Genomic DNA, 15,394 nt, shown 5'->3' with positions numbered 1-15,394 from the left:
CGTACAATACACAGCTTTTAGATGTATGTACTATTGGTATATACACTCCAATGATCAGCTCTTAGCAGCCCATGTGAGTCACCTAACATATGTGGGAACCATCATTTGGCAACTAGCATGAAATATCTCATAAAATTACAAAAATATGAGTAATCATTCATGACTTATTTACATGAAAACAAAATTACATATCCTTTATATCTAATCCATACACCAACGACCAAAAACACCTACAAACACTTTCATTCTTCAATTTTCTTCATCTAATTGATCTCTCTCAAGTTCTATCTTCAAGTTCTAAGTGTTCTTCATAAATTCCAAAAGTTCTAGTTTCATAAAATCAAGAATACTTTCAAGTTTGCTAGCTCACTTCCAATTTTGTAAGGTGATCATCCAACCTCAAGAAATCTTTGTTTCTTATAGTAGGTTATCATTCTAATACAAGGTAATAATCATATTCAAACTTTGGTTCAATTTCTATAACTATAACAATCTTATTTCAAGTGATGATCTTACTTGAACTTGTTTTCGTGTCATGATTCTGCTTCAAGAACTTCGAGCCATCCAAGGATCCATTGAAGCTAGATCCATTTTTCTCTTTTCCAGTAGGTTTATCCAAGGAACTTAAGGTAGTAATGATGTTCATAACATCATTCGATTCATACATATAAAGCTATCTTATTCGAAGGTTTAAACTTGTAATCACTAGAACATAGTTTAGTTAATTCTAAACTTGTTCGCAAACAAAAGTTAATCCTTCTAACTTGACTTTTAAAATCAACTAAACACATGTTCTATATCTATATGATATGCTAACTTAATGATTTAAAACCTGGAAACACGAAAAACACCGTAAAACCGGATTTACGCCGTCGTAGTAACACCGCGGGCTGTTTTGGGTTAGTTAATTAAAAACTATGATAAACTTTGATTTAAAAGTTGTTATTTTGAGAAAATGATTTTTATTATGAACATGAAACTATATCCAAAAATTATGGTTAAACTCAAAGTGGAAGTATGTTTTCTAAAATGGTCATCTAGACGTCGTTCATTCGACTGAAATGACTACCTTTACAAAAACGACTTGTAACTTATTTTTCCGACTATAAACCTATACTTTTTCTATTTATATTCATAAAATAGAGTTCAATATGAAACCATAGCAATTTGATTCACTCAAAACGGATTTAAAATGAAGAAGTTATGGGTAAAACAAGATTGGATAATTTTTCTCATTTTAGCTACGTGAAAATTGGTAACAAATCTATTCCAACCATAACTTAATCAACTTGTATTGTATATTATGTAATCTTGAGATACCATAGACACGTATACAATGTTTCGACCTATCATGTCGACACATCTATATATATTTCGGAACAACCATAGACACTCTATATGTGAATGTTGGAGTTAGCTATACAGGGTTGAGGTTGATTCCAAAATATATATAGTTTGAGTTGTGATCAATACTGAGATACGTATACACTGGGTCGTGGATTGATTCAAGATAATATTTATCAATTTATTTCTGTACATCTAACTGTGGACAACTAGTTGTAGGTTACTAACGAGGACAGCTGACTTAATAAACTTAAAACATCAAAATATATTAAAAGTGTTGTAAATATATTTTGAACATACTTTGATATATATGTATATATTGTTATAGGTTCGTGAATCAACCAGTGGCCAAGTCTTACTTCCCGACGAAGTAAAAAAATCTGTGAAAATGAGTTATAGTCCCACTTTTAAAATCTAATATTTTTGGGATGAGAATACATGCAGGTTTTATAAATGATTTACAAAATAGACACAAGTACGTGAAACTACATTCTATGGTTGAATTATCAAAATCGAATATGCCCCTTTTTATTAAGTCTGGTAATCTAAGAATTAGGGAACAGACACCCTAATTGACGCGAATCCTAAAGATAGATCTATTGGGCCTCACAAACTCCATCCAAAGTACCGGATGCTTTAGTACTTCGAAATTTATATCATATCCGAAGGGTGTCCCGGAATGATGGGGATATTCTTATATATGCATCTTGTTAATGTCGGTTACCAGGTGTTTACCATATGAATGATTTTTATCTCTATGTATGGGATGTGTATTGAAATATGAAATCTTGTGGTCTATTGTTATGATTTGATATATATAGGTTAAACCTATAACTCACCAACATTTTTGTTGACGTTTAAAGCATGTTTATTCTCAGGTGAATATTAAGAGCTTCCGCTGTTGCATACTAAAATAAGGACAAGATTTGGAGTCCATGTTTGTATGATATTGTGTAAAAACTGCATTCAAGAAACTGATTTCGATGTAACATATTTGTATTGTAAACCATTATGTAATGGTCGTGTGTAAACAGGATATTTTAGATTATCATTATTTGATAATCTACGTAAAGCTTTTTAAACCTTTATTTATGAAATAAAGGTTATGGTTTGTTTTAAAATGAATGCAGTCTTTGAAAAACGTCTCATATAGAGGTCAAAACCTCGCAACGAAATCAATTAATATGGAACGTTTTTAATCAATAAGAACGGGACATTTCAACCAGGGAGGTCAGTTAGGTGGTGGAGGTCCTTATGGTGGGCAGTATGATGGATCTTATGGAGGGTATAACCCTTGGTGATTGGATGCGGTGGTGATCGTGTGGTGACAAGAAAAACAAAACTTTTTAATATCATTTTTTTTAGTTTATTTTGGATGACTGTAATCTTAATTAGGATGATGGTAATTGTTAGTCTTAAACTTAATACTTTGGATTTTAAATGGGGCGTTTCGGTACCGTGGTGGTACCACCCCATTAGTTATGGTTGTGGTATGTATGTTTTCGTTTCAGGTTCCACGGTGGTTGTGCTTTATTATTTTTCAAAGTCTGGCATTAAGTTCAGCACCTTACTTGATTATGATGTTTTGGTGATCGAGTGGATGCCGATGTTCTTATGCTGGCAGTAAGTTCAGCGCCATCGTGCACCGTGTTTCCGCGATCTACGGACCTAAAAATCCGGGTTTTTCTTTTCTTTTCTTTTCCCTTTTTCACTATTTTGTCCTCTCGAATTTATTTTTGGTTATCTGATTTCATGTAAATGAGGGCATTACATGATCTTAAGTGTGTGTGTGGGGGGGGGGGGATAAATTCTCGCGAATTTTGAATTTTTTGCATGTTTTAATTGCCTAGTGGTCAAAATTTTTGGAATTTTTAAACTTTTTATGGTTATGATTGAGAAGTTTACCCATGAGAGCACCCGTAGTGATTAGGGATTGATTTGGAATTTTTGGTTTTGGCCGGTGAGGTTTATTAGGTTTAAGCAAATTGTTAGTGGTTTGTTAACTATGAATGGACCTTTTTGACCATGACTTAGGAATTTTGAGTATATAAGTGCTTGAGGAAAGACAATTGATGAAAGGTGAAAGTTGAAAAGGGATAAATGTTGGATAAATTTGGTTAAAAATGTTAAAAATTTAATCTTATTTTATCTAGTTTAGTATTTGTTTCAAAAATGACAATGCAACTTATTTGTGTCAAGAAATGAAGAATAACGGTATTTAGGGCTTTAGGGTAAAATGCGAGAAAAATGGTTTAATTAGAGATTAGGATATAAATGGCTTCATATTTTGTGTTTATGGTTTTTTGACTCTTTTAAAGAAGTGTTATACTTATAAGTGTTAGGTATGTAAGCTTGAAGAGGAAAAATCACAAATCTCTGACTCCAATTGACCTTTTAAGGGGTGGCTTTTGCTGACTATGGTGTGAATGGTATTGCTTTATGTCATGAGTTAAAGACTTCCTACAACAAATCATTCATTATCATCGATCACATCATTGTCCATCCGCTACATCATACATTGCGGGTTCTACAAAGTCACAAATTGAAGACGAGGAAGACATTCAAAGAGAGTATTAATGTTTAAAAAAAAAATGATGAAAAATGAAAAAAAAAATTGCTTATGAGATCCGAGCTTAAGTAGTAGTTTCTAAGACTCGAGCCGATAAATCCTTTGGGGTGCTAGATCACCTAACCACCTAAGACCTTTTTTCGGTTTGGGATCGGTTGGATGAAGGTTCGCTACACGGGTCAAGGACGTTACTATCTCAAGGCAAGGTGATCATCTTTAGGTAGTTTTGGTTGTAAGTACTCGTCTCATACTTATGCAGCAGTGATCACCTTTGGCTCATGATGTGGGAAATACCTAGTAAGACTAGACCTTGGGGAGAGTTACCTTTGCGGGGTACTTTGGATAAGAGAGATGTGACCAGTATGTGGATAGCTTGCATATTTAGAAATTATAAGCATGAAATGAAATCAAGAGAGTTAAAAAGTTAAATGGATTTCCCTACATAAACACAGGTATGAATCTATTTATAACTGGATCTTTGATTAAATTGTGAAGTATTGGTATTTGCAATAGTGCCTTAAATATTGTTAGTAGGCTATCTTCATGCGAATAAGAGTCATGTTACAAATACTAAACCTTATAACGTAAGATTGTATTTACCATTTGTAATCATTTTACACCAATTGTTATCCGAGTTATATCTACCTCATTAAATAAACACAGTTGTAGAACAACCCAAAAATGTGTGTTTCTTTTGACACGATGTGCAGGAATTTGAATGTTTATTGGTGATTAGTTTTTGAGGTTGGAAAGTTAAGTCTTAAGGGTTGATTGATGCAAAGAAAAGAAGGATATTTAAGGCCTAGTAATGTGATTTTTAGGGGAAGCTAAGTGAAAAGAATTTAGGCTTTGAGATGAAAGGTTTGTGTTAAGAAGTAAAGTTGTGGAAACTTTTGAGGTTTGAGTTCTTAGCCCAATTGTCTTTACATCTCAATTCATGACCTAGAAAAAATGTTGTATAAAAATTTGTTTGCGATAATGGCCACTTAGGATATTGTTTTTGAAATGTGTTTAATGAAAATGGGGGGAAGAAGGGGGGTGCGTTTGATGGTTTATATGTTGTTTTTATAAGTGACAGGAATGTGAGAAATTGTTTTGTGAGAGGATAAGCTTAATCGTGAAAAGATGAAGAGTACGAGATCTTGTGGATGATTGACTTGAAGGCTTGAATCTTGCAAAATTTCGTTGAAGATTATACGTACAGTTATTGGTTCGAGATTAACTTGCTTGAGGACAAGCAAAGTTCAAGTGTGGGGGATTTTGATAACGCCATTTTCATACATATATTTTGGGCGTTATCTTGTTCCATTTGCTGGTATTTTGAAGACTTTGATTAAGATATCGAGTTATTTGAGTTCAAAATGAATAAAGTGTCAAGATATGGTTCGTTGGCTCATTATTGTTGATTTTATTGAAGATATAGCCAAAACGACGTTAGAGTTGAAGATAAACGTGCCTCGGGTGAAAAAGTCAGTTTCCATCGCTTCAGGATGAGGTTTATCGCGTTTTGGTCATCATGATAAAGTTCTTGTTTCTCACCTTTAATACGCCGACGACACGATATTTCTTGGAGAATGGAGTCGGGGAAATGTGGATAGCATTTGTAATCTTTTAAAATGCTTTGAATTAGCATCGGGGCTAAAAGTAAATTTTCATAAAAGTTGCTTGTATGGTATTGGTGTTAATCTTAATGAGGTTAATCACGTGGCTAACCGTATTGGGTGTCAAGTCGGGGAATTCCCGCTTACTTATCTCGGTTTACCAATTGGTACAAAGAAGCTGTGATGACCCGGAAATTTTTGACCAAATTTAAACTTAAATCTTTTATGATTTCGACACGATAAGAAAGGTCTGTAATATTGAAGTCTAAAAATTTGAACTGTGTTTATATTTATACATTTGACCTTTACCTATTCCCGACGATTCACGAACAATTGGATGTAAATATATATATATATATATATATATATATATATATATATATATATATATATATATATATATATATATACAAATATAAACATAAATATATAAACATAAGTATGTATATACTATTTTAAAAATTAATAAAGTATACTTTAATCATGTGAATTAAAATACCAAACAATATATAAGATGAACATAAATATTAACATAAGAATGATGGAAATTATATTTTTATTATCATTATTATTATTTAATATTATTTTTATAAATATTATTACAATTAATATCATTAATATTATAATTGTTATTATTATTAGAAAATAATACAAACTATTAAATTTTTTTATATTAGTTTTATTATTATTATTAGTATTTTTATTTATAATTAATATGATTATAATTATAAATTATTAATTCATTATTCATGTAATAATCGTATATATGGATTTGATGAATCAGAATAGGTTCCAAGTCCTTTTCCATCTGTAGTTAATTGTTAAAATCGTACCAATCAAATTCACAAAGAACCAAAAGCAGTTTAACATCACAATCTACTTTCTATTTTTTTTATTTCTCTTCTGATTTACTCCATCTGACGATTTCTTGTTTGTATACAATAATCGAATTGATCAGTGATATAAGAAAACTCATTCAATTCTTTCATCCACATTATCTATCTAAAACTTCTTGTATCAATTAGTTTTAAAACAGAAAAACCAAGAACGAGGAATACAAACCATAACCAACCTACTTTGATCACACTATCATCTATCATGACTTTCATCCAAACTTTGAGAATCATCCTATATCATCTCTTCATCATTAAACCACTAGAACAACCACCTCGATCCATCACTGCATACAAGTCATTTTTTGTTTTGTCATTAACAACCCAACACCACTTCATCTTATATAAATCAAACACCATCAAACCCGTTCATTGTATCATCACTTGAAATTTAACTCGATCACCAGCCATCTTGTATTTCCTTCTTCCATGAAATCCAAAACCAACCCTTGCTGCTATATTTCTATTCTACAACTCGATAACCATCTGCACTCGTTATCTTTTTCATTAACACATACAATCACCATAACTCGCCACCCTACTACCCATTTAATTTTCTTTCTGTTTTTGTATAGAACACAGCCACACATCGATTCATTTTTTTTCTTGTTTCCATTGATCGACAAAAAGAAACCCAAATTGAGTATGGCTGTACAGCCATGACCACACACCATGACAACGAAAACACCTTCATCAAACGAGTATGAACATCGAACACCATCGTCATCAAAACCACCCTAGTAATCACCACTACCCTAAACAACCGCCACCTCCATCGAGTTTTGTTGCTCTCTCTCTCTATTCTCATTTGAAAACACCACCATCATTTTATTTTGTTTCGTGTGATCACCTGCAACCCACCATATCTGTAAAGTAATGCTACTGCTACGCACTTACAATTACTAATGCAACTGCTATTAAATTCTGCCGTGAGAAACAACCCAACAGCACACCTGCATCTTTTCTCACTTCCATATTTTCTTTTATCACTACCATAGCTGTGAACCAATGCGGTATTTTTCTTCCTGGTATATATTTTTTTCTATTCTCCTTGGTATTTATCAAGCATCGTTATTTAATTATTCCACTTGCCAACTTATGAGCTAGTGGAGAATATATAAATACTCCTCAAATCCTTGTCAAACGAATTGTATGGGGGAACAACTCCAAATCATGTTGACCGATAATTGCAATTCAAGATTACCCCACTTGGTAATTCATTCACTGGTGGATATAAGAGAGAATTTTTAATACAATAATGGAGCAGGAAAAGAACTAAAAACAAATGGAGTAGTTGAACTGGGCCCTTTAAATTATGTCACGATTCATTTAATTTTTTTTCGTGATATTTCTTCTCCTTTTTCTTAATAAAACACGATGGCAAGGGTAATGATAGATGTAAGTCATGATGTAGATGATGATGAGTAGGATAATGAGATATGATCGTAATGGTGATGATAGTAATATGACGATAAAGATGATTTATGATTATGATCTTGGATAAGTGATTATGATGATATAGATTAGATAATAATAAAAATAATGAGGATCATGGGTTTATAGGGTGATGTCAATGGTAGTGATGAATCATGATGGAAACCGAATAATTGTGATGGTGGGGAGATTAACTAATTAACGAATTTGGATATAGTTAATTATGATACAGGAAGACGAGTTTATGATAATGGTTTGTGAAAATGGAGATGATTATGATGACTCACATATTTGTGTTATGTTGATCAGTGATGATGTTGATAATAGGATTGATAACGCCATTTTCATACATATATTTTGGGCGTTATCTTGTTCCATTTGTTGGTATTTTGAAGACTTTGATTAAGATATCGAGTTATTTGAGTTCAAAATGAAGAAAGTGTCAAGATATGGTTCGTTGGCTCATTATTGTTGATTTTATTGAAGATATAGCCAAAACGACGTTAGAGTTGAAGATAAACGTGCCTCGGGTGAAAAAGTCAGTTTCCATCGCTTCAGGATGAGGTTTATCGCGTTTTGGTCATCATGATACGTGATGAAGTGCATCAGAACACGACATGGAAAAAAGGGCAAACTGACCATTCTGTCGCGTTTGAATCAGCTTTGTCGCGTCCTGGTCATCGCGTATCGCGATGGTGTTGTCACGGATCGCGACACGAGTCAGTTCCAGTTGTTTTTCCAGCTCCTATAAATAGACGAATTTTACCCCAATTTAGGGCATGCAGTTTTATTTTACGAATTTTCTTTCACAGCAACATTAGTTACGAATTTCTTTGTCTTTCTTCATTATTTTACAAGGGTTTAAGCTACAATATCATTCTTAGTTAGTTTTGATCTTGAATTTACTTTATTTGCTTTTAATTTTAATTAAGACAATGTTCATGTTTATTTGTTCTTCTTATTTATTTGTTATTAGCTTTACCATGAGTAGCTAAATATTTAGTATTCGCTTAGATACATGAACCTGGGTGATGGATTGCGAGCTTTTGGTTAACGACAATTAATTTAAATTACACAATTTTATGTCTAGCTAAGATCCACCGTTATTAAAGCTTATTGATTGTTAAATCACGGAAGTTATTGATTAACTAACGACAGTTAAATTGATTAATAGCTTTTACTAGATTATTGAACGTGAATAATTTAGGAATACGTGAGATTTTATGAGGGACACCGATAATAAAATTAATCGTATAGTGGTTGAGCTTGAAATTAGTTGCAATAATTGTGAGGTTGTAAGGGACACCAAACCAACCTAAGTTAGATTATAATCTTGAGTAATATCATTGTGAATTGGTTAGTAATTTTAGGTTAATGACAGTTATACTTAGGTTGCTAGTCTTAAACTGTAGGAATCGACAGATAAATACAGTGTCACATCATTGTAATTGTTTACTTAACGAGTTTAACCGAGCAATCCTAGCCTAGGGAATTATAGCTAAGTGGATACCTCTTCTTCTTATTGAGTTAAGTTTAATTTACTTTCGCGTTTAATCAGTTTTACAACAAAACTCCCCTTTTAAATCTTAGAATAATTAATAGTTCAAGTTTTTAATTACCTGCTCTCTGTGGAAAGAATTGGTCAAATACTTGTTTAATTACTACACGAACTGGTTATAGTTACCTGTATTGTATGATAATCGATAGGTATTTAGCTAATAATTTAGAGTACGAAATTACACATCAAGGATTAAGAAATATGATGATGAGTGATGACGTTTGATTTAGAAGAAGAAATCGCAGATAAAGGGTTAATAGATTTAGTTTAGGAACTAAATCAGAAAAATGGATTAGCTTATATGGTTAAGGATGTTTACGAGTTAGCGGGATGTCGCGGGTTCAAACCCGGACTTTGGGAATTTTTAAGAACTACTTTTTGAGGTAGTTATTTATTTTATTTACTTATCATCATTATTATTCTTATCATAAATATCATTATAGTTAGTAAAATAAATGTTAGTAATATTATTATTAGTAAAATCATTATTTTTATAGTTATTATTATTAGTAGTGTTATTATCATTATCATTAATATTATTATTATTTTCATTATTATAATTATTATTATTAGTATTAATATTATTATTATTATTATTATTATTGTGATGATTACTACTTTTACATTAACAATATTATTATAACAAATAAATATTTTCTATATAAGTGTATATATATTTCAACTACCATAATATTACATATAATTATATATAAAGATTATTTATATAAATATTTACATATAACAAATTATTGATTTTAAATATAATATTAAACTATATAAATATTAACTATTTTAAATATGTACAAATTAAATATATAAGATATATAATTTAAGATATAATATATGAATTTATTTGATTACAATTATGTGTGTTAATATATATAAATGATATAGGTTCGTGAATCCAAGGCCAACCCTACACTTGATAAATGACGTCATATGTATTTTTACTACAAAATACAGTATGGTGAGTTCATTTGATTCCCTTTTACTCTTTACATTTTTGGGACTGAGAATACATGCGCTACTTTTACAACTGTTTTATTAAATGCTTTTGAAATACATTTTGAACTACGAATACATGAAATGCTTTTATAAATGTTTGACGAGATAGACACAAGCAAAACATTTCTCGAATGAATTATGTGGACGTGATAATTGCCACAATTGATATGAACATTTTTTCCCTGATTATTATTGCTTGGTAACCTAGGAATTAGGGAATATCACTAATTTTGAGAATTAGTGCACGCCTAATTGACTCGAATCCTAAAGGTAGCTACTGGGTCTAACACCCCCACTCAGAATGTTCACTAGATGGAAGGGCTAGTGGGCGTGGTGTTTAGTACTTCGAAGTTTATATGATTATTATACAGACGAGATGTTCTGTTTTGAGGATATTATTATGCGCATTATATGTTAAGGTCGGTTACCAAGCCAAGCTATGAAAGCAATGAAAATTGAATGTTATGTATCGAGAGAATGATTTTATAGACAGGTTATGTGTATGTTATTTTTGTGCACAAGATATGTGTACGGTTACTAATATTTATGAAAGATGATTTCATACACGAGAAAGGTGTACCATATTTAAAAGATATCGCATGTACATTACATGTGGGTATAGGATTCGGGCCCATTTGTACCATGCAGTATTTAACTCTTGTGGTCTATCAAAATGATGAATTTTATTGTTTTATGATAAACTTATGAACTCACCAACCTTTTGGTTGACACTTTAAAGCATGTTTATTCTCAGGTATTAAAGAAACCTTCCGCTGTGCATTTGCTCATATTACATGGAGTCGTTCATGGCATATAGAGGTTAGAACCTCGCAATGGGACCAACTGTTGAAGACTTCATTCAAATGGATTAGGACGGGGCATTTCAGATGCATAAAGAAAAGGATTGGTTCCCGGTAATCGACAAATTTAAAAGTAGGCTCTCAAATTGGAAAATGAGGATGATGTCTTTTGGAGGAAAATTGGTTCTGATTAAGTCGGTCCTAAATAGTCTCCCGTTGTACTACTTCTCGCTTTTCCATGCCCCGTCTTGTGTGGTAAAAATTTTAGAGAGTGTGAGGCGTTCTTTCTTTTGGGGCGGGTCGGATTCGGGTTCTAAAATCTCGTGGGTAAAATGGGAAAATGTTTTATCCTCCTATGTTTTAGGAGGATTAAATGTCGGGTCTTTAAAAAATAAAAATTTATCTTTATTAGGGAAATGGTGGTGGAGGTTCTTAACCGAAACTGACTCACTTTGGGCAAAAATTATTCGTAGTATTCATGGTTATGATGGTGGCTTGGGGTTGGGGGTGACATGTTTCGTTCCTCAACTTCGGGTACATGGCATAACATTGTGGTTGTAGGTCTCAAGATTACTGAAGTAGGCATTGATTTCAATAATTCATTTTCGAAGACAATAGGGGACGGGTGCTCTACTCGATTCTGGGAGGATCAATGGATTGGGGATATCAAGCTGAAATACAAGTTTCCTAGATTGTATAGATTGGAAATCTCAAAAATAGCGTTGATCAATGAACGTGTTCGGATAGAAGATTCGCAACTCAGTTTTAACTGGGATTGGATACGTGTTCCTTGAGGAAGAACACGGGGTGAACTTGCGGTTTTAACAGATTTAGTTTCGAGTCACAGGTTCAATTTCGGAGTAGCGGACGGCTGGAAATGGCCTCTTGGTTCGAACAACAACTTCACAGTAAACCAGCTGACCAAGCTACTCGATGATCATGAATTCAGTTCGGGGGTTAATGGTGCGTGCACAATTCGTAACAACTTGGTTCCAAAGAATATTGAATTGTTTGTGTGGCGGGCTATCAAGAAACGTTTACCGGTAAGATATGAGTTAGACAAAAGGGGCATCGATTTACACACGATACGGTGTCCGATGTGCGACGACGACATTGAGACGGTAGATCATTCATTAATTTTTTGTAAACACTCTTTTGATCTATGGAATCGTGTTTACAATTGGTGGCAATTAGGTCATTTCAACAATCTAAGTACAAGTGAAACTCTTCAAGGCAACATCTCGGTTAATACTTCAAATTTCGGCAAAAAAATATGGTAAGCGGTCGAATGAATTTGTGCGTATTTCTTTTGGAAAATCCGTAATAATCGTGTTTTCCAAGGTAATTCTTGGAACACTCCGGTTGCTCTAAGTGAAATACAAATAAAATCATTCGAATGGATTTCTCAAAGATCGAAAAAGAAAAAGCTCGAATGGAAAACATGGTTAACTTCTCCTCATACGTATCTCACCGTGGTTTAAGTTCGTGTATTATGTATATTTTGTATTTTATTTAAGGTCGTGTATCGTGCATTGTATGGTTTGTTATCGTGTCTCGTTTTTGTTTTTTGGGTTGGTTTGTTCTCTGCAAACCGTCCATTTAGTTAGTTGCTCTCACTGTTGAATGTGGTCCGGTTGTAGTTTTGTTGCCGGCCCATTCTAATCCTTGTATCGTTTGGTTGTTTTTAATATTATGCCTTGCTTTTCAAAAATAAAAACAATGTTTTGCACTTAAATAATCACTTTACAATCCATATTGTAGTAATATGGACGTGATGTTGGGGACATATGTGATAGGTATGTAAGAAACCGTATGACAAAGTAAAGATTTATGTTTTCATTCATCAAACCTAATTTTTAATAATTATATAAACATTTATCATACATTATTTGTATCTTGTTGCACATAACAATATACGTAGGTTGTTGTACGCACGGATATATTGATATCAGAAAGAACCAAACAACGATGTAATTTAGGATTAAAACAATAATTTGTGACAATTTCACGCACTCATGCCACTATTGTCAAATGGCTAGCATGAGTCCAGGCAATGACCGCCGGAAAAGATCTCTAGGCTGACTTCGCCAAACAGTCGATCGATTGTCCTTCCCAGCCCAACCGAGCGGCCATCCTACGGGCCTCACTCTCAACTCCTTAACCGTCAACCATGTGTTAAAATATTCTTTTAACCATGTTACTAGCCCATCTTTGAGGGCCCAAACGTGTACCCAGTACACGTTTGTGCCCTCATAGCCTTCAACAACCACAATCTCATCACCAATGGCTGTAATACTCCGAGGTTCAAACTTGAACTCGGTGTATATAGCTTCTCCTGTCAACATACGCATCATGTGATGGCAGTTTTGAGGGCCGTGGAACCACCATTCGAGGTCCGTGGCTACAACTCTTGAGAGATTTTCAGTGTCTCCTTCGGCTAATGCCTTGTAAAGAGCACCAACAATGGCTTGGTTTTGCATTTCTTGTTCACTTATGTGGATTATTTCTTCCATTTTAATTTTATAAATATGTTAGCGAATTATTAATAAGTTTGAGGGGTGAAGTAACATCATGGGTAGTAGAGTTTTTATACTAAAAGAATTTAGAGCTATTATCCTTGGTCGGGCCTATATTTCCAAGCTAATGGGGTCTTTTGTTGAAATGTCGTATTCTAGTAAGTTTGGGCTATATCGACGTATTCACTTATGTTTTCTAAAACATATGTAGAAAATGTTACAATGGAATAAACATTAGAGTAAATTATACGGTAAGTCCCTGTGATTTTACATAAAAAATGATATAGTGGTGAGAAATACTCCGTATCTAGTATGAAAAGACAAAAATACCCTTTAGTAATTAAATAAGGGTGTGAACAGTAAAAAATATACCACTAAAACAGTAAATGTTTAAATAATATAACTATAATTGCCAGTCGTCTTTAGCTTCTAAAAAGTATACCACTAGTCCCTATGGTTTTAAAAAATGTTCGGCGGTGATTCATTTTATAACTTCTGCTAAATTCTCCTGTTAAATCCCATCATGTGCGCATGACGGGTAAATAAGTAATTTCGACATCATTGTATAAAAGTAGGTCCCAATTTGGTTAGATTACGGTTTCCTTCAAATATTTAGTAAGCACTTCAAATATTTAATAAATAAGTAATTTCGGCATTATTTTATAAAAGTATGTTCCAATAAGTACACACTTCAAATAGTTAGTTTCCTTTGTTTAAAGTAGGTTCCAATTAATTTGGTTAAATTACATAGTTCGTATGGAGATTTGAATTCGCCTGTTTGTATGGTTGTGTATGTATGCACGTATGTGTGTATGTAGCATGGTATGTACGTATATTTATGGATGTATGTATGTAGGTTTTATAATGTAGGGTCTTTTTGTCTATGTATGTATGTAGGTTTTGTAATATAGGTTTTTTTTGTCTATGTATGTATCTTTTGCCTTTGTATGTATGTTAGGTTGTTTTGTAGGTATGTATGTATGTTTTGTTTGTTTTGTAGGTGTGTGTATCTACGTAGGTATGTTTCATGTAGGTATGTAGGTATGTTTATGCACGGTTGTATGTAGGTATGTATATAGGTTTGTGTATCTGTGCGTGTGTGTGTGTGCGGGTGTGTGTGTGTATGTGTGTATCGCATCGTTCGGTGCATCTTGGGGTCATTATGGCTGAGGACGACCTTCTTTGCTCATGAGCTTGATTGGTATTCTTTTAGCTGTGTGTCTTCGGGGATATGATGTCTACTGTAAAGGTTCATGAGTGGTGTTTTGGTTTGTTACGGGTGGTTGGCTCTTTGCTCGCGCAACAACTTCCACCTGACATACCTTTCGAGTACGGTTTACAAGGTCCCTTGACTGTATTTATTGAGGCAACACCAAGCGTCGATTAAGTGACGACTTGACTGCCGTTGCAGGCAGACTTTTAAACCCATGTAAATTTGATTCTACCATTTTCATCGCGACTCTTTTTATTTTTATTTTTAGGTTCATTGTATTTTTTATTTTTAGTTTTATTTTACAATGTTTTAAAATCTACTATTTGGCCGGAAGTCCACTCGGAAGCAATCTCTTTATCCGTCGAATAGAGAGAATGATGACTTTCTCTACTTTTTTTCTATTCTCTGATAGGGGAAGGATTGTCTACATCTCACCTCCCTCATACACCACGCATGTGGTA

At 33.2% G+C, this 15,394-nt stretch overlaps 1 protein-coding gene across 1 annotated transcript; it reads right to left on the bottom strand.

The window, feature by feature from the left end:
* Nucleotides 1-13,130: 13,130 nt before the first annotated feature.
* Nucleotides 13,131-13,717, bottom strand: LOC139873554 (wound-induced protein 1). The gene has a single exon (XM_071861476.1). It carries the CDS (start codon nt 13,715-13,717, stop codon nt 13,232-13,234), a length of 486 nt encoding a protein of 161 aa, XP_071717577.1. The 3' UTR covers nt 13,131-13,231.
* Between the last annotated feature and the right edge of the window lie 1,677 nt (nt 13,718-15,394).

This window comes from Rutidosis leptorrhynchoides, chromosome 10, assembly GCF_046630445.1.
Source record: "Rutidosis leptorrhynchoides isolate AG116_Rl617_1_P2 chromosome 10, CSIRO_AGI_Rlap_v1, whole genome shotgun sequence".
Lineage (NCBI taxonomy): Eukaryota > Viridiplantae > Streptophyta > Magnoliopsida > Asterales > Asteraceae > Rutidosis > Rutidosis leptorrhynchoides.
This window is presented reverse-complemented; position numbering and strand designations above follow the sequence as displayed.